General features: G+C 36.9%; 1 protein-coding gene across 1 annotated transcript in view; it reads right to left on the bottom strand.

Annotated features, from left to right (window-relative positions):
- Nucleotides 1–22,871, bottom strand: part of nrxn1a (neurexin 1a) — a gene marked incomplete in the record, with an annotated part of 91,833 nt that overhangs the window by 32,372 nt on the left and 36,590 nt on the right. Inside the window, 5 exon segments of the mRNA XM_037691501.1 lie at nucleotides 2,520–2,723; nucleotides 11,397–11,649; nucleotides 16,467–16,597; nucleotides 19,717–19,864; nucleotides 22,442–22,666. Coding sequence (XP_037547429.1) covers nucleotides 2,520–2,723; nucleotides 11,397–11,649; nucleotides 16,467–16,597; nucleotides 19,717–19,864; nucleotides 22,442–22,666 — 961 coding nt within the window.

Raw genomic sequence — 22,871 nt, 5'->3', positions numbered from 1 at the left:
CTTAAAATACAAAAAAATGAAGGCTGGTTAAGTTCAGCAGTCCTCTTGAAAATTCTGGGCATCTGCTGAGCAATTATTGCATTCCTTTGTGTTTTCTTGCAGCAGCGTGCAGCACATTAATTTTCTCAGATTACATTTTTTTGGGGAGAAGAATCTGCATTTTTAATTTGCATAGAGCAGCATGCCTTTTGGCTGCTCTGGCCTGAATGACACCTTTTAGTCAGCAGCCCAAAAGCAGCAGGAGACTGAGATGGGTGATAAGTGTCAGCTGGTCTAACGACACCAAACACATCCCAATCGTTGTCACCCATGTAGAGGACGGATCTTTCCAAATGGTTGGAAAATTCAGCCCTCTGTTTAATTCTTTACCATGATGCCTTGGTGTGCCTTGTGGCGTCAACCACAGAAAAAAACGTGGCTGCAGACAACCAGAGACCAACACATGCACCCCTCTGTAAGGATCTGTGTGTTAACTGTGTCTGAGTGTAAAACGGGTGCAGAAATAAGATAAAACAAGAGCGCTAATGGTGTAAAGTTGTATGTTTTAGTGCAGATTGTGAGCGTTTGGGTTGAATGTTGGAAATGTTGGGGATGCACAGGTCTGCTGGGAGTGAGCAGAGACTGCAGCTCGAGGCTCGACCCTCTGTTCAACTGTATACACAATACATACAAAACTGAAATATTTTTAACTTAAACACTGAAAAAAATGACTTTAAAGGTAATAAACCTCCTGAAAGGTAAGAGCTACACCGAAAAGAGTACGTTCATTTTATCAAGAAGAAACAGGAAGCTAATCTGGGCATGGGCCGGCATAGAGATGACTTTTAAGAAAAAAATATCAGTTTCACGTCATTGCAGAATTAAACAAACATTTAAAACACAATTTGTTTGCTTTTATTTAAAAAAGTACTGTATATGCAAAGACCAAGTCTAAATCATATCAAATATTGCTTTGTATTGATTGTATTATAGCGTAATAATATAATTCTTAATACAGTTGTTTTAGCTTTAATGCACAGATATAATATTAATCCGGAGACTGAAAGAACAAAAGGGAACATGTTGACAGTCTGTTTAAAATCTGCATTACCTTTTTCTCGCTCTCAGGAAAGATTTTAAACTAATTTGTGATCAGATTACAATTTCTAAAAAATTTCATTTACAATAACACATGGAAAGGCAAAAATTTTAATTTAATAACATTTATTTAGATTAATTTAGAAACTGAACACCAGAGTATCAACAGGTCTTTAGAAGACAATTTGTGCATAATTCAATGACATAATTCAATGAAAATTTAATTAATTTTTTGATAATTCAATGACACTCTAGGGCGCTGACGTTTCACCTTTAAGACTATTTTTGGCCAATTTGAGAAATAATAAGGGAAAACTATCATTTTCCTTTCTTACCATCAACACAAAATACACACAAAGTAAACTACAAATCAATATAATTATAATTCTGAGGAATAATGTACTTGCAGCACAGTTTAGGACTTCCTCTCTGATGTTCTGCTCTTTGCAAAGTAACGTTGACAGCCTAACGAGCTGAGTTTAGTTAATTAGTTAGCTGGGTATTAGCTTCTGCAGCAAGCCTGCAGTTTATATTTCAGCTGCTAACATGCTAACTCTTGTTGCTTGTTACAAACATTCGTTTCAAAACAAGTGTCGCTCCTCTGGAAGCCATGAGTGACTGTGTTATAGATCTGTGGTTCCAAACCATGGTCCTTGAGGAACGCCATCCTGTATGTTTTAGTTGTTTCCCTGCTCCAACACACCTGATTCAGTGATTTTATTACTTCAAGTTCTACCAAAGCCTGTTGAGCATTCATTCATTCAAATCAGGTGTGTCAAAGGAGGGAAACAACTAAAACATGCAGGATGGTGTTCCTCAAGGAAATGGGTTGGGAGCCTTTTTCTTCTTCTTCTTTTTTTTTTCTTCTTCTTTCAGCTGTTCCCTTCTTCAGGGTTTGCCACAGCGAACTAAGTCGCACAAAGACTTGGCAATTATGTGTGGAGCAGAGAGCTGATATCTAGGACGCTCGGAGGAGCAGAAGGTGGGCGTTAAGGGCCTTGCTCAGGAGCCCAGAGTGGGACAAATGAGGGTGGAGGCAGATGTGGGTGCATCACCTATCCCACCCACATTTTGATGTTGTCGGTACCGGGAGTTGAACCAGCGATCTTCCGATTACAGGCGCACCTTCTCTAACATCTGTGCCACCATTGTTATAGACTAAATATTAAATGTATAACCAACTGAGGCTGTTCTTTTATTAACAAGCATAAACTTTTAGGGGATCTCCACCCTCGGTCCAGTCACACCCCATCTTTGTTGTCTCATTTTTAGGCATCTAAACATGAATATGATAAAAAACATTTAACCGTTTTGACTTTCAACACTTTGAAAATTAATATTGGCCCATGCCTTTAACATATGAATGCAGGAAACAGCTAAGAGGCTAATATTAGCTGCATTCCCCTGACAAGTAGACTACATGTTTGTGTGCATGGGTGTACCTAGGTTTACAGTGAGTCGGACGCGGCCCCCATCCAGCTCCAGACGAAGGGTGTCTGCGGAGTTACGGGAAGTGGTTGCCATGAGAACGCCGTAGGCCCGCTGGGAGCGAAAGCGTAGCGAGACGTCCTCCGCCTCGGTGTGCATCGCCACAGGCAACTGCACCTTCATAAACTTACTCCCATCATAAGAGAGGATGGTTGCATCTGTGCAGGAAGTGGAGAGGGAGCCGGATAAGAAGGGAGTGACAAAGGGGATGAAGGGGAAGAGAAAAATGATTGACAGGGGAAAAAAACATGAAGTAGGGGAAGACAAAAGCACAAAAGCATTCTGACAATCAGATTAAAACATGACAAAGTATGTTTCAGTGCTGCTACGCTCCCTTGTTCCCCAGCCGCGACATGTTGAGACTCAAAACCTGCTTCCAACAAAATTATCCCGTCACTCCAGCCCTGATTCATCATCCCTCCCTCGCCTTAGAGGAGAGGGTGCAAAAATAGCTGCAGCTGGTTGGCTGGTCCTATTATCTGGTTAAATCAGAATGCACGATGTTGAGTGTGTTAGCCACCGTCGCTGACATCCCAGACCCCGGAGTCAAAACGTAACAAGCTCAGGTGATCCCACTTTAATGTCTTTTGCATACTCATTTACATATTCATAATCTTGTCTCCCCATTACATGCTGGGGCCAGCTAAACTGTTTACCTCAGAGAACCCTGCTTTTATTGGCCAATTAAATGCATAACCAAACACTCCATGCATATGCATTCTTATCGTTCCTCTTTCCATTCTTCCTATATCTCTCCATGCATTTCCTTCCACCCTTTAGTTTCGCGCACCATGTTTCTGTGGGAGACGGTTAAAGCCAAGGCAAGAAAGGAAAAAGACCAAAAAAACACAAGAGAACAGGAAGGGAGGAAGGCGTCATGAATACTGATGAGCTGAGAAGTAGAGAAAGAGAGAGATAGTGTGTTTGTGTGTGTGCATGTCAGAATAAGTGAGTGAATTTAAGTGTGAACAGAGAACGGTTTAGTAAAGTGAGAGCAGGAGGGGGGAGAAAATAAGGACAGGACGTGAAATAGAGAGGCAGAGGCAGCGAAGCTCTTGGCTAAAATGCAAATGAACCCTCATTAACTTGAGGAAAAAAGAAGGTGGTTGGCCTGTTATATCACAGATAACATAACCAGGAGCCACACATACACCCACCAGGGTGCACGCGTGCATGCATTTTTGATAAGAGAGACAGCTGACTAAATTTTCCTCGCCGCGGCACCTGACTCACAACCAGCCAAACAGAGGATGGAATGTCTTCAGGAGGGAAGAGTGCGGGTCTATTTATGCCAGGAAATGAAAAGGAGAACAGTGGAACGCACACCGTCTGTGCAGCGTGGACTGGATGGATAACAGCTAAAGTGAAAGATGACGTCAATGACTTGTAAAAATTTAACCCAATCAAATGTCTAAATGTTTGTTTTATTCCTTATAACCAGATCTTAGAGCTGGTTCCACAGCAGCTAACAAGAGTTTCAAGCAAGAAGAGGTCCTTTGAAAAAGATATGCGTTTTTTTTTAATTGTGTGAATGTTTATGAAGCATTCACGCTATTGTGATCCATTTTACTTACGTACATTTTTTGGCATCATTCTCGTCCCACAGTTTTCAAGCTATTTCAACAAATCATTTACCAAAGCGTTCAGCTCGTTCAGGAGAAGGTTGCTATGACTTGTGGTTTTGGTGCAACTTTAGCTTTTTGAAATATTTAGCCTTTTCTGCCACTTTTTCCTTATAGAAAATGAATTGAGCTCATTTTACATCCTTCAGATCTTTAGATCTGTTTAAAACATTTTACTGCTCTCTTCACATTTTGTTCTGCTTCAGCTTCTTTCAGCTTCCTTGTGCAAATTAATTTTTTCAGCTAATTTAAACTGTTTTATAAGCTCTTTTCAGCTGTTTTTCAGCTGGTTTGTGCTCCTTTTAGGATCTTTATGCTAACTACAACATGTTTGTGCTTCTAACTTTGTTCTGCTCCTTTCAGCTTTTTCTGCTATTTCAACTACTATTTAACTGTTTTTTATGCACATTCCACTTTTGTTGCACTAATTTAAACTTTTTTTCAGCCTAATTCAGCAAAAATGAGCTCTCTCCACTTCCTTCTGGTAATTTAAGCTTCTTTCTGCATTTTCAGTTTTTTTTTTGTTGTTGTTGCTAATTTCAGTTTTTTTCAGGTAATTTCCACAAATTTACGCTGATTTCTGCTTCTTTCAGCCTAATTGGACAAACCTGTTCTTTCTGCTTTCTTCTGCTAATTTAAGCTTGTGCTACCTTTTCAGCTACCTTTTTTTTAGCACATTCTAGCTAATTTAATCTGTTTTCAGAAAAAAACAATTTTTTTTGTGTGATAATTTCAGCTACTTTCAGCCTAATTAACTTATTTCTGATAATTTCAACTTGTTGTGCTCTTTTCAGCTTATTTCTGCTAGTTTCAGTTATTTTAGCTACTATTTAGCTGTTTTATGCTAATATTAGTTTTTTCAGCTAATTCCACATTTTTGCATTAATTTTAATGTTTGTGTTCTTTCTGCTTTCTCCTGCTGATTTATGCTTGTTCTACATATTCAGCTACATTTCAGCACGTTTTTTTAAGCTAATTTCAGCTGTTTTTCAGCAAGTTCTTCTGCAATAAGCATTCACACTGCATTTTTGCAGGAAATGCAGTGTCTCTACTTAATTTTTAAATACACAGAATAGAAAGGATGGCTAACAAAAAAAATGAATAAAATCAAGATTTGCTATGACGACGAGTTGCCAGCTGTACATTTCCTGAAAAAGTTAAGTGCTTCACAATCATTTTTAGAAAATAAATTCAGCTTTCTTTCCATTTGAGGATGAATGTAATTCCTGAAATTTTATATTAAGAGTTTTTCTTTACTCGCACTTCTGAGCAGGTGACTCAGAAGCACAAAAAGATTCAAGAGTGTTCAGTAATGGACTGAAATGCAAGTGCACTCTTCAAACGTGCAAATGGAGCGGCACAAACAACAGTTTGGGGGAGAAAAAAACTAACACACAACATAATGTTAACTTTTAAAAAGGACGTAACACAGAACACTTCATTAGTCCCATTGGACAATGTCTTAAATGTCTCTAAAACTCATATTTAGAACAAAGGGTTAGCATTCCTTGAAGAAATGCATATCGCTCACCACCGCCAGCGTTTTAAAGTAAAAAGTTGAGTTGAAGCCATTTTGATCAAACCCTAAATGAGATGAACATAATCTGTGTTTAGCTGGCTTATGGCTGCAGGGTCAAAAAAACTTGCAATTGTTTTTACAACCATAGAAACAAATATGGAAATTATTTCTACTTGCATATTATTTATAAACTCTACTTCCAACAAGTCAAACACAAACATATAAAAAGGTTTTGTGTGTAGTAACCATCCAAGAATGCTACGGAGAGGTAACTGTTTCTGCTTGAAAGAGTAAAACTATTAAGAAATGATGACATCGTCTGATGTCCAATTAAAATATGTCAACGTCTGACTCAATTTGATGAGTTTTGTGCAAAAGTCACAGTGCTGTTACGGGCTACATTCACTCTTTCTGATCAGTGTGATGGTGGTAGTCTTAATTTTTTTCCACAATTGAGAAAATACATTTATAGGCTAAAAATGTTTTTTTTTTGTCTAAGTGTGTTCATGTGTCTGTTTGCAAAATATCTCAAAAACTACTTGACAGATTTTATTGAAACTTCTAAAAAATAATTAATGCATCTACTTCTACAACTGATTAACTTTTGGAGCAAACCCTATTTAAGATGGCTGTCACAGCTAACTGACTTGGAGAACACAAAAATGTCTATCACTCGGATAATTTTACAGATATTGAGCTACAATTTGGTGCTGTGGTAGTTGAGCAAGGTCCCCAACAGTTACTCAAAGCACATTACATTGCAATGCATTTTTTCTTAAAACTTTGACATTTACTTTTGATAGGTCAGTTTGTCTGTTAACAAAATATCTCATAACCACTGGACAGATTTCGATGAAGTGCTCAGAAAGTAATTATTGGCTGTATCAGGTTGGATCAAAGTGGCTATAACTTTGTCATTTTTCCACATCAGGTGAGCTCAGTCTAAAATTCAGTTTTTATTTTAATCTTTAAAAGCCTTTACAGTAACTGCATCCACCTCTTGTACATCTAACTACAGAAATTGCATTTCCTGCGAAAATGCAGTGTGAATGCTTATTGCTGAAGAACTTTCTAAACAAAAGCTGAAATGAGCAAACAACATGCTGAAATGTAGCTGAAATGGAAGAACAAGCCTAAATTAGCATAAGAAAGCAGAAAGAACACATATTTGCTGAAATAGGTTTAAATAAGTAGAAATAAGCAAAAAAAAAGTTTTTAAAGAAATTATCTAATTAGCAAAAAATAGTTGAAAAGTAGCTGAAAACGCAGAAAGAAGCTTAAACTACTATAAGGAAGTGGACAGAGCTGAAAAGAGCTCCAAAAATGTGGGATTAGCTGAAAAAGCTAAATTTAGCACAAAAAAACCTAACAAGTAGCTGTAATAGAAGAACAAGCTGAAACTATCTGAAATTAACTGAAAGGAGCATAACAAGCTGAAATTAGCAAAAAATAATTGAATTAGGCTGAAAGTAGCGGGAATTACCACAAAAAACGAACTTATCTGAAAACAGATGAAATTAGCTTAAAATACTAAAAAGGTAGCAGAAAAGGTAGAACAAGCTTAAATTAACAGAAGAAAACAAAAATAACATGTTTGCCCAGTTGGACTGAAAGAAGCAGAAATGAGCACAAAAAAAGGGACATAGTGTGAAAAAAGTAGAAATTATCAAAAAAAAAAAAAACAGCTGGAAAGTACTAAAAAGGCAGAAAGAAGCTTACATTACCAGAGGAAGTGGAGATAGCACTTTTTTACTCAATTAGGCAGAAAAAAGTTGAAATTATTGCAAAAAAATGTGGAATTAGATGAAAAAGCTAAAATTAGCATAAAAACAGCTAAACAGTAGCTGCTGTTGGATAATTTAATTATCCTATCATCAACTCATTAAATAAATAGCCACAAAGAGGACAAGAAGAAGATATTTTCAATCCAGGCCACATGCATGGCTCAATATAAATTTGACATTAGTAAGTCCTTAGATAGAGAACTTTACTAATTGTCTTTTATGTATGTGAATGTTCCTGTAAAGTGCCCTGAGACATCTTTGTTGTGATTTGGCGCTATATAAATAAACCGAATTGAATTAGGTGAAAAACATCCATGACCTTTACATCCCCATCAGCTGAAATAGCAGAAAATGCTGAAACTTGCAGAAATAAGCTGAAAGGAGCATAACAAGCTGAAATTAGCAGAAAGAAGTTAGAAGAAGTACAAAAATGTAGTTAGCAGAAAGAATCTGAAAGGATCAAGAAACAGCTAAAATTAGCTGAAAGTAGCTGAAAAAAAGGTTTAAATTTGCACAAGGAAGCTGAAAGAAGCTGAACCAGAACAAAATGTGAAAGGAGCAGTAAAAGTTTGTAAACAGATCTAAAGATTTGAAGGATGTAAAATTAGATCAATTCATTTTCTATGAGGGGAAAAAATGGCAGTAAAGGCTAAATATTTCAAAAAGCTAAAGTTGCACCAATACCAAAAGTCGTAGCACCCTTCTCCTGAACGAGCTGAACGCTTTGATATATGATTTGTTGAGATAGCACTAAAATTGTGGAACAAGAAAGAAGCTGAAAAACATACGGAAGAAAAATGGATCACAATAGAGTGAATGCTTCATAAACATTCTCACAATAATGGTCTATGTTTGGTACAAAGGCAGCTGTGGCTGTAAGACAGCTGGATATAAATGTACTGGTAAGGATGAAGAGTTTAAAAGTAAAAACTTAATATATAAAGATCTGATCTGGCACGTCAGCACTAGAATTGTGTACTGAGTTTCTTCTAAAAAAAATCTATAGAGTAATTTCAACTCATTACATCAAAATAAAAAAGCAAGATGAGGCTGAAAATGTGATGTAAAATAAAAATTAATCTCAGAGCCAAAGCGTGACGACCATGTTTGTTTAATAAAAGAGAGGGAGAGCGGGGGGGAACGAGAGGGAAAAAAAGGATGGAGAAAACCGCAGGTAGAAGGCATAAACACGGCCAATCACTCTCTCCATCTGCTTCTCCATCTGTGCTTCCTCAATCCACTGAACCACCAGTTAGTGACCCCTCAGTGCACACGGAGAGGGATGAAGAAAGACACAGATAGGACGAAAAAAAGAGGGCGCGCTGCAGATTTTTGTCCTCGGAAATAAAACGTTTTCTTATCAACCTCTCGGAAAGTGCGCCTGCGTTCGTGTGTGTGGCGTATATCTGCTGTTCGATGATAGTACAATCATCACTTGAGGCGCATCAGCGGTTGTGACACAAACAACATTTCATATTTTTTCCCTTGTCTGACTCCATCTTGCTTCTTCTTCCAACAGGCTCCTATCAATCCCCTCCGCCAATCTCTGCGACTTGTCATTTCTCTTTCTATCTGAATCCGTACCTTTTCTTATAACTCTCTCTCACACACACACACACACAGATTTCTTCTTCTCCTCCTCCTTGCATGCTGTCATATGGCGGTTCCAGCTCGGTGAATCCACCCTTCTCTGTCACGGCTCCAGCTCGCTGCTTGCTGCACATTTCCTCTCTCATCGATTCCCAGTCACTACGTCTATAGCGGTTCGATAGTCCTGTCTGCAGCTCTGCATCCTCCCACCACTTTTCTTTCACCTTTGCTGCTCTTCTTCACTGCCCACATTTTACTACTCTGCCTCTGACACAGAAAAATGTGTAATTTTGAAATAAAACAGGAAGCAGCCGAAGATAGAAAACCAGCACTATTAATATTTTGGGTTGCCGAGCATTTTCCCTCACATGCCCTTATTTCCTATCTCCACATATCCAATCCTACTGTTCTCCACTTCTTCACGTAGCTAAACTCCATGTGAGCAATTTTATTCAAAAAAGATTTTTAGTCACAGTTTTATCTACCATAAAATTTTATGGGGGACCCTTTTCAGCACAACAGGACGAGTTCTGTCATGCTGATGTGATCTGTTAGGATGGAGCTTTTAAAGGAAGAAAAGCATAAATCAAAGGTAAAACGAATAAAAACTTTATGGACCCAGTATCGTAATGTAAATTCAGCAGTGGACGGGGTTATTTCTGACCTGACTTCATCTGTCTTCGCTCGTTATTTTGGCATTACTCTGTGTTCACAGGATGACTGACAGCGCTGTCGCCATGACTGTGTTTTAAATCTCCACGTTTTAGAAAGTTTTCCAGAAAAAGTTGCTGTTTAAAGACGACGCTGAGTCAACTTACACATCTTTACTGTAAGAATGAGTTTTAATTATCTGAGTATGACAACGATCAGCCAAAAGTTCAGTTATTTTTATCCAAAAAGCCAGTTTATAGTGTCTTTTGTGCATTTATTGGATTGTAACGACTTTCAGTTATTTTAACCATTCATAATGTTCAGCTTATTCAGGATGTTACAACTATGACATTTAGGGTTTGTACCTCTAATGCGTTTAGAAATCATTAACTTTATTTACATTTTCCCTCTTGAAATGAATGAACTTTTCAAGTTCTTGAAAAATGTTGTGCTCTTTGAAATATTTTATCCATCAGGCCATCAGACTGTTCAACTCCTCCCCGTACAGTAAAGATAGAGTAACTAGGACCCTGCGTACATAATCTCGGTCCACCACATGTACCACATGTGGTGTGCATGACAAATAAATCTCTCTGATTGACTGATACATGTACATATAGATAAGTGTATGTTTGCTTAGATGTGAATGTACTGTATGTGTATATATATATATATATATATATATATACTATATATATACTATATGTATATAGGTTAATCCTGAATGTAGTACTCCCTTCCACCTTGTGCATGTGCGTACAGTATTGTCTTTTTCCAAACTTGTGTATTTTGATTATTTTTTGATTGTTTCGTCTGTCTGTCTGTCTGTCTGTCTGTCTGTCTGTCTGGCTATCATCTACTTAATCACACTTCACATTTTGTTTTATCTACTGCTTAGTCAATTTTAGATTTTAGCTACTGTTTTGTTCATTTGAGATTTTAGCTACTTCTTTGTTCATTTTAGCTTTTAGCTACTGTTTTGTTAATTTTAGCTTTTAGCTACCGTTTTGTTCATTTTAGCTTTTAGCTACTGTTTCGGTCATTTTAGCTTTTAGCTACTGTTTTGTTCATTTTATCTTTTAGCAGGTGTTTAGCAAACTTTATCTTTTAGCTGCTGTTTAGTAAATTGTATCTTTTAACTGTTGTTTTGCTAATTTTAGCTTTTGTACTGAGCATTTTGACTTGAACGCTGTAGTTTTAGCTTCTTTAACAAATTTTAGCAGTCATTCAGCATTCACATCATATTTTCACAGCAAATGCAGTCTCTCTAGTCCATTTTTGATTCATCACAATTTGGACATTTCTGAATGGAATAAAAAATGTCCAAATTTGATTATAGTTTAATGTTGGTGCCACTAAAATCTGATGGGCTATGGACATCCACTGCCACACCATCTTATTTATATTTTAAACGTAACATTTGAACTTCTTTTGTTCATTCTGAGCCCCAAATCTTGTTTGAATGAAAGCTGTTATATGCTGTAGAGAAAAATATTTATCTTCTTTGCTCAGGATTTTGTTTAGAGTGCGATTCTGAATGCATCAAGCTTCATAAACAATTGTTTTATAATCCCATCTCAGCTTTATGAATCATAATCATCATTAGATGCCTAAAAATTCCCATTCTGCGTGAAGGCCCTCTCCAGTCTCCGGCTGTGTCCTCACCTCTCTCACAGGAGCGCCCCAGGTAGCCGGTCCCGGAGCAGTCACAGACGTAACGATTCCAGCCCTCCCTGCAGACGCCGTTGTGCTGGCAGGGGTTGGACAGGCACTGTTTGGGCGGCTCTCTGGAGCACGAGGGCTTTACCCCGACCGCCCTCTGGGCCTCAGCTAACCGCCGGATGTCTTTGCTCTGGCCGTCCACAAAAAGGTCTCTGATACAGCCGACGTAGCCGTAGTTCAACAGAGCCGTCCATACCTGGAAAACAAGTCAACAGCAGAGAAGTTCATCTCAATGGTTTCATTATCATTCGCCACCAAAGGCAGAATTGTGCATGTTTGTCTGTGAGTTAGCAAAATATTGATTAAACCACTGGAAAGATTTTAATGAAACTCTCAGAAAGTAATCAATTGATGTGCATCTACAACTAATAGTGTGAATGTTTATGAAGCATTCACACTGTGATCCATTTTTCTTCTGTATATTTTTCAGCACGATTTGTGTCCCGCAGTTTTCAAGTTATTTCAACAAATCATAAATCAAAACGTTCAACTTGTTCAGGAGAAAGGTGCTATGACTTTTGGTACTAGTGCAACTTTAGCTTTTTGAAATATTTAGCCTTTTCTGTTCTTCTTTTTTTCTCATAGAAAATGAATTGAGATCATTTTCCATCCTTCAAATCTTTACATGTGTTTACAACCTTTTACTGCTCCTTTCACATTTTGTTCTGGTTCGGCTTCTTTCAGCTTCCTTGTGCTAATAATAATAATTTTTTAAAAATCAGTTATTTTCAGCTTTTATCCCAGCTGTTTTGTGATCTTTTCAGATTCTTTCTGCTAGATACAACATTTTTGTTCTTCTTCTAACTTCTTTCTTTGAGTTTTAGCTTGAAATTCTCTTTTAGCTTCTGCAAGTTTCAGCTTTTTCTACTATTTCAGCTACTATATAGCTGCTTTTATGCTAATTTAAGCTTTTTCAGCTATTCAACATTTTTTGCACTTATTTCAACTTTTTTCTGCCTAATTCAGCTAAAATGTGTTCTCTCCACTTATAATTTCAGTTTCTTTCTGCCTTTTTAGCTACTTTTCAGTTTTTTGTTGTTGTTGCTAATTTCAGCTTTTTTTTCAATAATTTCCACTTTTTGCGCTAATTTTTGCTTCTTTCAGCCTAATTGGACAAATGTGTTCTTTCTGCTTTCTTATGCTAATTTAAGCTTGTTCTACATTTTCAGCTACCTTTATAGCTCATTTTAGCTGTTTTCAGATAAATCCAAGTTTTTCATGATAATCTCTGCTACTTTCAGTCTAATTAACTTCGTTCTGCTAATTTCAGCTCATTATGCTCCTTTCAGCTTATTCTTGCTAGTTTCAATTATTTCAGCTACTGTTTAGCTGTTTGTATGCTAATTTAACTTTTTCAACTAACTGTACATTTTTTGCACGCATTTCAACTTTTTTCAGCGTAATTCAGCAAAAATGGGCTCTCTCCACTTCCCTCTGGTAATTTAAGCTTATTTCTGCATTTTTAGCTACTTTTCAGTTTTTAGGCTTATTTCAACTTTTTTAGCTAATTTTTGTGCTCATTTCTGCTCATATAAACCTAATTCAGCCATCATTTCTTCTTTCTTCTGCTAATGTAGGCTTGTTTTTTCATTTCAGCTACATGTCAGGATGTTTTTTAGCTAATTTCAGCTGTTTTTCAGCAAGTACTTCAGCAATAAGCATTCACACTACATTTTCGCAGGACATGCAATTTCTCTAGTTAACTTTTGGAGTCAACCACAGCCACACATGCAAGCAAACACAAACGTTATAACTCAGTCAGTTTCACAGATGTCGAACTGAGATTTGATGTGGTAGTAGCTGAGAGTCATCTTAGTTTAAAACTCATGCATGAAAGGCAGTGGACGACATTCCTTCAAGGAATGCTAGTTTGTTAATGTTCTCATTGTTTTGTTTGGTAGCACAAATCAGCTGATGAAAAAAATATATATACTTATTTTATTTTAAACCAAAACTGGATTGTTTCTTTCAGGATCCCTTTTTTTGGCATTTCGTGGTTTGTGTTCACTTCTTTTGTGTTGGATAATTTTTTGTAAAAGATGTTCATAATCATGTTTTATAAAACTAAATCGGCGTGACAAGAAGAATAAACTCAATTGACGTGTCAGAGGTGCTTTGTAGCTGCGATACTGAAGACTGCATTATGCTACGGCTCTGTAACAAACTCGAAGAGAGTCAATAATTGTATGATTTTTGTAACACTTTGTAGAGCTTTGTTCAATTTGCACAGCCTGAATGTGGAAAAAATAAAAGTAAACACTAAAATAACAGTTTCCATTCCTTCACATCAATGGATAACTAATATTGTACTTTACATTGCTCGATTTAGCCTGGTGCTTTGGAGTTGGACTTTAAAGAAAAAAAATATGTTATTTTAATATTGAGTTGCTGGATTTAGCACTAACTTTTAACTGCATGTACCAATATTATACATACTGGAAATGAAAAATGGTAGCTGAACAGGAGATCGGATTTAAAAAAGTGAAAATCGAGGTTATAAACCTCCAAGAGGTGATGAGAGGAGTGGAGGCAGATGAGCTAATTAGGAAGAGTGGGTCCACTTCCTTTTCTTATTGTCTGTGCATAAACCAGCTGAAGGCGATGCTGGTGAGGAGTGAGTGCTTTCTGTAAAGAGTAAAATGTTTGCAGGTGAGAGTGGGCGCCGCTTTAAAACAATGTGGCTCAGTCAGAACTCTCATGGTTAATTCCGCCATTAATCATGTGCGGGAAACGTGCCACAAAGAAAAATATGTACCATCAATCAGCTGCTGGTTAATGCACAGCTTAGAAAACAATACATTCAGCAGATTTTGTTGCTTTTAAGATCCATTTTAGACAACCTTGTTTCTTGGTATCAACACAACCATGTTGCTTTTATCGACTGCACGATATAGAGTACGCCGCTTTAGCTGCAAGGTCTGAGCAGAGCATTTAGTGCATGTATTACATGTTTAAACGCTCCACACACTGAACTCAGTGCAGCGGTAATAGGTTTGAGCAATATTTTGCAGAAAGTATGATAAGAATTAATAATGTTCTTTGCAAATAAATAAAAAAATCAATCTTTACACTAGTTAAAGGCCTTGCATTGCAAATGCCTGCTGCTTTTTATAAGAAACTTTTACACTAAGATCAATAAATTCAGAGAAATTACAAAGTTGAAACCAAATGGTCAAACTTTGAAAACAGCATCAATCTTTTAGTGCATAGAATATGTGTTGTGAATAACTGTCAGTGACTACCACACCCAATTTTAGCTCTGTATCTGTAAATATGACAAAATATAGCTATTTTTCTGTTGGCGAGGGTTCAATAGTCGAAGTGGGTTAAAGCTAAAAGTATATCATTCATTCAACCTTTATGGTATCCAGGTTAGTCTCAATGAGTCATGAGGACTCATTTTCAACAGAAACCTACTTTAAACAGATAACATGTGATTTACAGACAAAAATAATTGAACAAAAAGCAATTAAAATCAAATAAGTTATAAACACAGTCAAATCAAGATGCCATATAAAACAAGGTAAAATACTAAAAAACAAGAACATATTTGCTTTGTCAAAGTTCATGCTCAATAATCCAGGTTAAAAAAAAATCCAACAAAGTTAAGTCAGATCCTCTGGACTACCACTTTGGTTATGGCTGCCTCAGAGGAGTTGATGGGGGAGAGGGTGGACACCAGAAACCATCTTATCATCATCAAACTGGTTGGCCCACTATGTGAATGTGCTAGTTATGGGACTGAATTTGTTGTGGCTCCTCGGACTGATGAAATCATTTGGATGAAAGACAAAACGTTTCAACACAAAGAAACCGTCCAGAGGACCTGACTTTGTTGGATATTTACTTTGATTTTTCTAATGACATTATCAAATGTTTAAAATCCCTTAAATAAATTAAAGTGGACAGCTTAAGATCTTTTTGTAAGGTGTTCCAGGTTCCAGGAGCAGATTTTCTCATTTGGTTTATAATTGTTTTTGTGTTTTAAATATGAAATGAATAAAAATGACAAACAAACAAGAAAAAGGCCTTTTTGCTGAGTTCAGTCCACACTGAGGGGACACTGCAGGTAATGAATCCCTGAGGGCGCACGCTGTAACTGCACTGATGATACGACATGTGGGAGGAGATATAAGAAGGTAGCAGATCAAAGAGTGACTTATAGATAAAAATTAACCAGAGTGAGAATCTGTGTGAAGTTAATGATGACCAATTGACCAGTGAATACAGAGTGCAGTGATGGGTAAAGTAGTTAAAACCAGTTAAGAACATTAGTGACCCATGGTAGTCGGCATCCAGCATCTGCAAGGAGCTGGTAGAGGCATTCATGTAAATCAGTTGTAGATGTACATCAAATGATTTCTAACAGTTTCAGTAAAATATTTTCTCTATCTCATGAGCTATTTTGCTAACAACTAAGACTGACATCTAAATTAAATGCAAAAGTTCTAGGCAAAAACGTTGCACTATATGTAGCATTTCGAAGGTGTGTTGGTGATCATTCTCTGCTACAACACCAATTATAGCTCAACATCTGTCAGTTTGACAGATTTGTAACCATTTACGCGTTAGCTAAGATCAATTACATGTGGCGGCCATCTTGAATTGGACTCAAAATGTTATTCAGTTGTAGATGTTTATGCAAAACGTTCATTTCTGAGTGGTTTGATTAAATCCCTTCAGTGGTTTATCAGATAATTTGCTAACACAACAGATAAACACACACAGACAGGCAAAAACATAATCACCTTTGTGCCTTTGTTGGTAGCTGATAATCAAAACCCAAAGAAATTAAATCTTGATAAATATTTATTGATCTGCGATAATAAAAAAAATGTCATTTTTGTACCTATTCTTCATGTTATATGTGCAGAGAAAGCAAACTGAACAAAGCAGATCGATTCACAAACACAGTTTTATGTGTAAAAAGACGTAAATTATTCATTTTTTTTAATGACCTAATCGTTGCTGCTCTAAAACAATCATAATATGAGACACTGCAGAAACACAAACCTCCGTAGGGAAGATGAGGCCTGCACGGTCCTCAGGAAGTCCTCCAAGGTACAAGGTGTCATCCAGGTCCAGGATCTCGCTGTCTCCCGGGGCCGTGTACGCTGTCCTCACACTGTTCACCGAGATGGTTCCTGAACGCATCAAAACAACGTTAGAAATCGCTCTGACCTTCAGCTCAAACATCCTCAACACAGTCAATGCCACCACCAGCAGCATTACAACCGCCGTCATCATCATCCTTCCTCCTCCTTGTCCTCACCCACACATCGTTGTTATAATCAGACGCAATTGAAGCCCAACACTGCACAGGCTTTAGTCATCACGTATCTTTGAAGCCAGGGGAGGGCAGTAATTTTTCGGTGCTCAGAGGAAAAATTCAATAATAACCTTTCAGGATATTCTAAATGAAAAGGGCCTGAGATGCAGATAAACTCATCATTTCTGTGTTCCGGCTTTAGAAAAACGCCACTCACAGTGGGAGACTTGGTCCAGTTAGGGGTAATTTTTAAACCAAATTAGATAAAACAGCAGTAAAAAGAGTCATAAAAGAACGGGACAAAGAATGAATAGGTTCAACAGAGGAACCTCAGGGTTTGAGCCGTGCCATTGATGCCATATTTTAGTGCATACACGGCCCTTTATGGAGGGTTGGCTCTACGTACAACACAGAGGGAGTTTGTTACTGGTTTTATTTCTAGATGGTGGTTAAAAATTGTTACATGGAACATTTTGTCACAAATAAATGATCAAATTGCTTATTTTTAAACATTATTACAGTCACACCTTTCAAACAAGACCCCTATTGAGAACACTGGCAGCCTCTACTGAGGGGTTTTAGACTATAATTAACACAGAGGTGGAACAATAACTATATGAGCAGCACGCTTAACACGACTCAAGAGCAGGCGGACAGAAATAAATCTGCACCGTGCCATTACTTTGAATGTAATAGTGGTCATAAACATTAAAGTAAAAGGTTTTTTTTTTTCATTTATCTACCAACAGTGCTTTTCTCAAAAAACATTATGTATGAAAAATGTGGTCATAATGTTGAGTAAAATTAGGAGACGTGTCTGTAGATTCACTCTCAGAGAAGGCTGCAGCTAAATTTGTCAGTGCTGCTTTGTGTGTTTGAATTGTTCATTAAAAAACTTCTAAATTCAGATTTAATGAACACATTTTCTAATCTAAGGCCAAGAATACGTTGAAATAATGCTCATCACTCACACCACCATGCATGCCAGTTTTAGACACAGATCATCTTGTGTTTAAAAGTAATACCTTCAAACCTTGAAATTGCGTGCACACTCTCATGCAATATTGTGAGTTTATTTTATTCTATTTGTTTGTTTGGTTTGTTACTTTCCATACTCGTGTCCCCCCGTGTTATCACCCACTTCTTCCTCAATCAATTTCTGCTCCTTCAGTCATCTAACCACACCCAGTTACACCTGTTCTCTGTTCCATCAGCCACAGCTGCAGCCAATCGTCTCATCGGTCCCAGTCCTTATAGTCTCGCAGCTCACTTCACTTATCAGTCTGTCATTAATGAGCTTTAAGCCATGTCTGGTTTACTTCCTGTTCTCCTCCATTTATTGTGTGAACGCTTATGAAGCACCCACACTATTGTGATCCATTTTTCTTCCTTGTATTTTTTGGGCACAATTCTCGTCCTGCAGTTTTTGTGCTATTTAAACAAATCATAAATCAAAACATTCATCTCTTTTAGGACAATCCTGCTATGACTTTTGGTATTGGTGCAACTTTAGCCTTTTGAAATATTCAGCCTTTTCTGCTGCTTTTTTCTCATAGGAAATAAATTGAGCTCATTTTACATCCTTCATATCTTTAGATCTGTTTACAACCTTTTACTGCTCCTTTCACATTTTGTTCTAGTTCAGCTTCTTTCAGCTTCCTTGTGTAAATTTAAACTGTATTCAGCTGTGTGTGTGTGTGTGTGTGTGGGGGGGGGGGGGTCAGTTGTTTTTCGCTCCTTTCAGATTATTTCTGCTAACTACAAAATTTTTGTGCTTCTTCTAACTTCTTTTTGCTCCTTTCAGCTTATTTCTGCAAGTCTCAGCTTTTTCTGCTATTGCGCCTACCTTTTAGCTATTTATGCTAATTTTAGCTTTTTCAGGTAATTCCACATTTTTTGCACTATTTTCAGCTTTTTTCAGCCTAATTCAGCAACAATGTGCTCTCCACTTCTTGTAATTTCAGCTACTTTCTTCTTTTGTAGTTATTTTTCAGCTGTTTTTTGCTGATTTCAACTTTTTTCAGATAATTTAAACCTTGTTTTCACATTTCAGCTTCTTTCGAACTATTTGGGCCAGCATATGTTCTTTCTGCTTTCTTATGCTAATTTAAGCTTGTTCTAAATTTTCAGCTAGCCTTTTTTTATTTTTTAGCATTTTATAGCTAATTTCAGCTGTTTTCCGATAAATCCAAGATTTTTGTGGTAATTTCTACTACTTTCAGTGTAATTAACTTCGTTCTGCTAATTTCAGCTTGTTATGCTCCTTTCAGCTTTTTTCTGATAGTTTTAGCTTTTTCTACAATTTCAGCTACATTTTAGCTGTTTTTATGCTAAATTTAGCTTTTTCAGTTAATTCCACATTTTATTGCTCATTTAAACTTTTTTGTGCTAATTTCAGCTTTTTTAAGCTAATTTCCTAATTTTTGTGCGCATTTCTGCTTATTTAATATTAATTCAGCAATTGTTTTTTCTGGCTTCTTCTGCTAACGTAGGCTTGCTCTTACATTTCAGCTACTTTTCAGCATGTTTTTAGCTAATTTCAGCTGTTTTTCAGCAAGTTCTTCAGCGATAAGCATTCACACTGCATTTTTGCAGGAAATGCAATTTCTCTAATATTATTATTGGATGTTTATGCATATGTGCATATGTTGTGGATGACTCTCGTTTACAATCACACAGAAGTTTAGCAGTGTCAGTAAAATGACTCAATTATAGCCATTTTTGTTTTCTAAGATCAGTAAGATGTGGCAGCCATCTTGAATCAGGTTGACTCCCACAATTAATGAGTTGTAGATAAACCTCCACTGATTACTTTCTGGAAATTTAATTTAAATCCTTCCAGTGTGATGATGGTTCAGAGAAACAAATACACGCCCACACACAGATGAAAACATTATCACTTCGCCTTTATCTTAGTTAAAAATAAAAACAGGAACATTCAAACACTCCACTCATATTTTTTTCATCAGGGTCACACAGAGGGGGAGGTTTCACCTGAGCGTCCGTCTCTCTGGAAGTCAACATGGTACCATTCACCGTCATTGACCTTTCTGTCAATGGCCTTGGTCTTAGTGGTTCCTGAGCCCATGTCCAGCAGCAGGTACAGGTGACCATCCAACATTTCAATGGCAAAAAAATCCACCTGCAAGTTTAACACACAAGGCATCAGTATTCTGAACAATACAGGGAGACATGCAAATAAGAAAAAAGGCTTAGTGTATTTACTGAAATAGGACTTATTTTGGTTTAGTTTAACTTTTAAAAGTTATTCCTCTGATCCCATAAAGATGCCACTATTTGGAGTTGAATGGGAAATAAGGCTTCAAGTTTGACTGGATTAATAATTGTCAATCAGATTTTGATTGTTCACAGAAAATGGTGATCAAAGACATAATTCTTTAGCACAAGTAGTGAATTCTAAATGCACAGAAATAATAATTAAAAAAAAAACATACAACACAAAGGTTTGATTGGAAGTCCAGTTGTTTTTGTATTGAATGTTTTTTGAATTTATCATGTCCTGGATGACTGAGAATCTTCACCAGCAAAAGGAATAGTAGTAAAAGTTGCCATAAATTTTCATTCAGTTATTTATAATTGTAAATTTTCTCAGCATTAAGGTGGATGATATATTTTCCCTGCACTTTAGGTCCCATCATACTAATAGTATTTGAGTTTTTAATTTTATATTATTAAAACGTCATGACAGCTGCTTATTTGATTACAGATGAACCTGTCTCACTCAGGACAACAAATTTTTTATAATCTGATTTTTTTTTTTTAAATCTCGTTTGTTGATAATCATGTTGGCAGTTGTTTTTATTGTTAGCTTATACCGTTAAATATGGGAGGATGATATTAATGAACTGCAAATAAAATCATTGGGACATTTGTCAAAACCACAATCAAGTATGGAAGGATTTTTTATTATTATTATTATTCATTGCAACATGTGCAACATCACTGCAAGACAGCTAGTTTAAAATAAACTGGAAGGGTTCCAGTTAACCCAAACGAAGCATAATAAAGGTGTCTGATAGAACTCTTTTAGATTAAAAAAAAAAATTCTAATTGAAACCCCAGAAATTATTTTGGGCAGATTATACTTCATAATCTTTCTTTTCTTTTTTTAATCTCCAAAATGCTCGAGAAAATAGTGCACAGTCAGTTAATTGTCTTTCCTGACGAGCATACCATCCTCGAGGTTTTCAAGTCCGGTTTTAAAACTCTCCACAGTACTGACTCAGCTCTTTTAAAAGTTTTTAATGACATCCTTTTAACTACTGACTTCAGTGATGTGCCATCCTTGTGCTTTTGGATCTAACAGCTGCTTTTTACATCGTCAACCATGACATTCTATCTATCAGTGGTAGGGATGTACGAGATTATCAGCAAGCTATCGGCCAATATTAGCGATAAAGTTAAATATCGGGCATCGGCCATTCCATCAAAATAACTCACCGATATAAAAGGTGCTGTTTTTGTATGACAACCCAGTGACAAGGATGCCTGCAGCGCCAGCACAATGTTATGACATCACGCACACCGATGAGTTTAGATTTGTGAAAATTTACAAATTTGCACTGTTCGAGTGTTGTCATTGTGTTGGAGACAGTAAATGTCATAAATAAATTTGACATTAAACATAATCCAAGTTGAAGTGTTAAATCATTTTCAGCCCGCATTTTGGCATCTGTGTATATATATATATATATATATATATATATATATATATCGGTATTGGTATCGGTTATCGGACAAATAAGTTTTAACATATCGGCATATTGGCCAAAAATCCAGTATCGTGCATCCCTAATCAGGGGTGTTCCTTAAAATGTTTCAGGTCCTGTTTGACAAACCGAACGTTCTCTGTTGGTCTTGAGGGGTCAGTAACCTCCTCTTCTATTTTTGTGGAGTCCCTCAAGCCACAGTTTTAGGCCAACTTTTGTTTTCTCTCTATCTACTCCCTCTTGGTTGCATACTCGGAGAGAATGACATTTCATTCCATTGTTATGCAGATGACAGTCACATTTATGTCCCTCTTAAAAAATTAAACACATATTCAATCAATCTGCTTCTTATGTGTGTTGAGGACATAAAGGCCTGAATGGCAATTAACTTTATGAGTTTTAACAAAACCAAGACCAAGGTGCTGGTTTATGGGGGTACTACTGGGCCCTCCCCTCTAGATCTAGGTTTCTTCACCTGGTACAGCAAATTGGCAGTGAGGAATTTGGGAGTTGAATTTGATCCTGAACTTAAATTGGACAACCAGATCAGGTCAGTTGTTAAAAGAAGTTTTTATCATTTGAGACAGCTAGCTAAAATAAAACCCATCATTCCAAAAAGACACTTTGGGACAATAATCCATGTCTTTGATAAAACCCACTTGTTATCTTTGGTTTTTAACACTTTGTAAAGGGTTGATTTATTTATTTGTATCAGATTTAAATTTTTGTAGATTTTATTGTTTGATCAGATCTTGCGCATTTTATTGCCTGATTTTATTTCACTTGTGGTTTGATTGTATGTTTTATTGCATGTGCCATGTTTCAATGCTGATTCTGTACAGCACTTTGGTCTGCTGTGGTATCTAGCGTGCTTTACAAATAAACTTGTATTGGATGATTCTGGGCTCTCTTTACAGTAGTACAAAAAATGAATCCATTCATCTTTTTTTTTTTCTTTTGAGGTTTTTTCATGAAAATTTATTTTTCACCTTGACAGTGGGAGGCGTGCGTGGGTCTTTGCGTTGCAGTTGTCTGGGTTTGCCGTGGCTGAAGAGCATCAGTCCGTTTGGCTCTGTGGTCCTGAAGTCAAACGAGATGGATCCTGCCTTCTTTGCCGTCCACTTGCTTAGCGCTACATATGACTCTGGGGTGTCAAAGGTCACTGGGTCCAGCGTTGCTACACTCTCGCACTTAAAGGACACAACTCCGCTAACCTGGGACAGAAATGGTTTCAGTATTTAAAGGTTTGGACTATTGAGTCCCTGCAGTGACATAAAGAACTAACATGCTTTTTTTGGTAGTCTGAATCTGAAATCGAGCCGGCTGTAAAACAACTAAGACAAAAGTGTGACTGTCTCTCAAAAATATAACCCTATTTAGTTAAAATCCTTACAGTTTAAGATTCATGGGACACACCAG

Source organism: Nematolebias whitei, chromosome 17 (genome assembly GCF_014905685.2).
Source record: "Nematolebias whitei isolate Nwh7 chromosome 17, NemWhi1, whole genome shotgun sequence".
In the NCBI taxonomy this organism is placed as follows: domain Eukaryota; kingdom Metazoa; phylum Chordata; class Actinopteri; order Cyprinodontiformes; family Rivulidae; genus Nematolebias; species Nematolebias whitei.
This window is presented reverse-complemented; position numbering and strand designations above follow the sequence as displayed.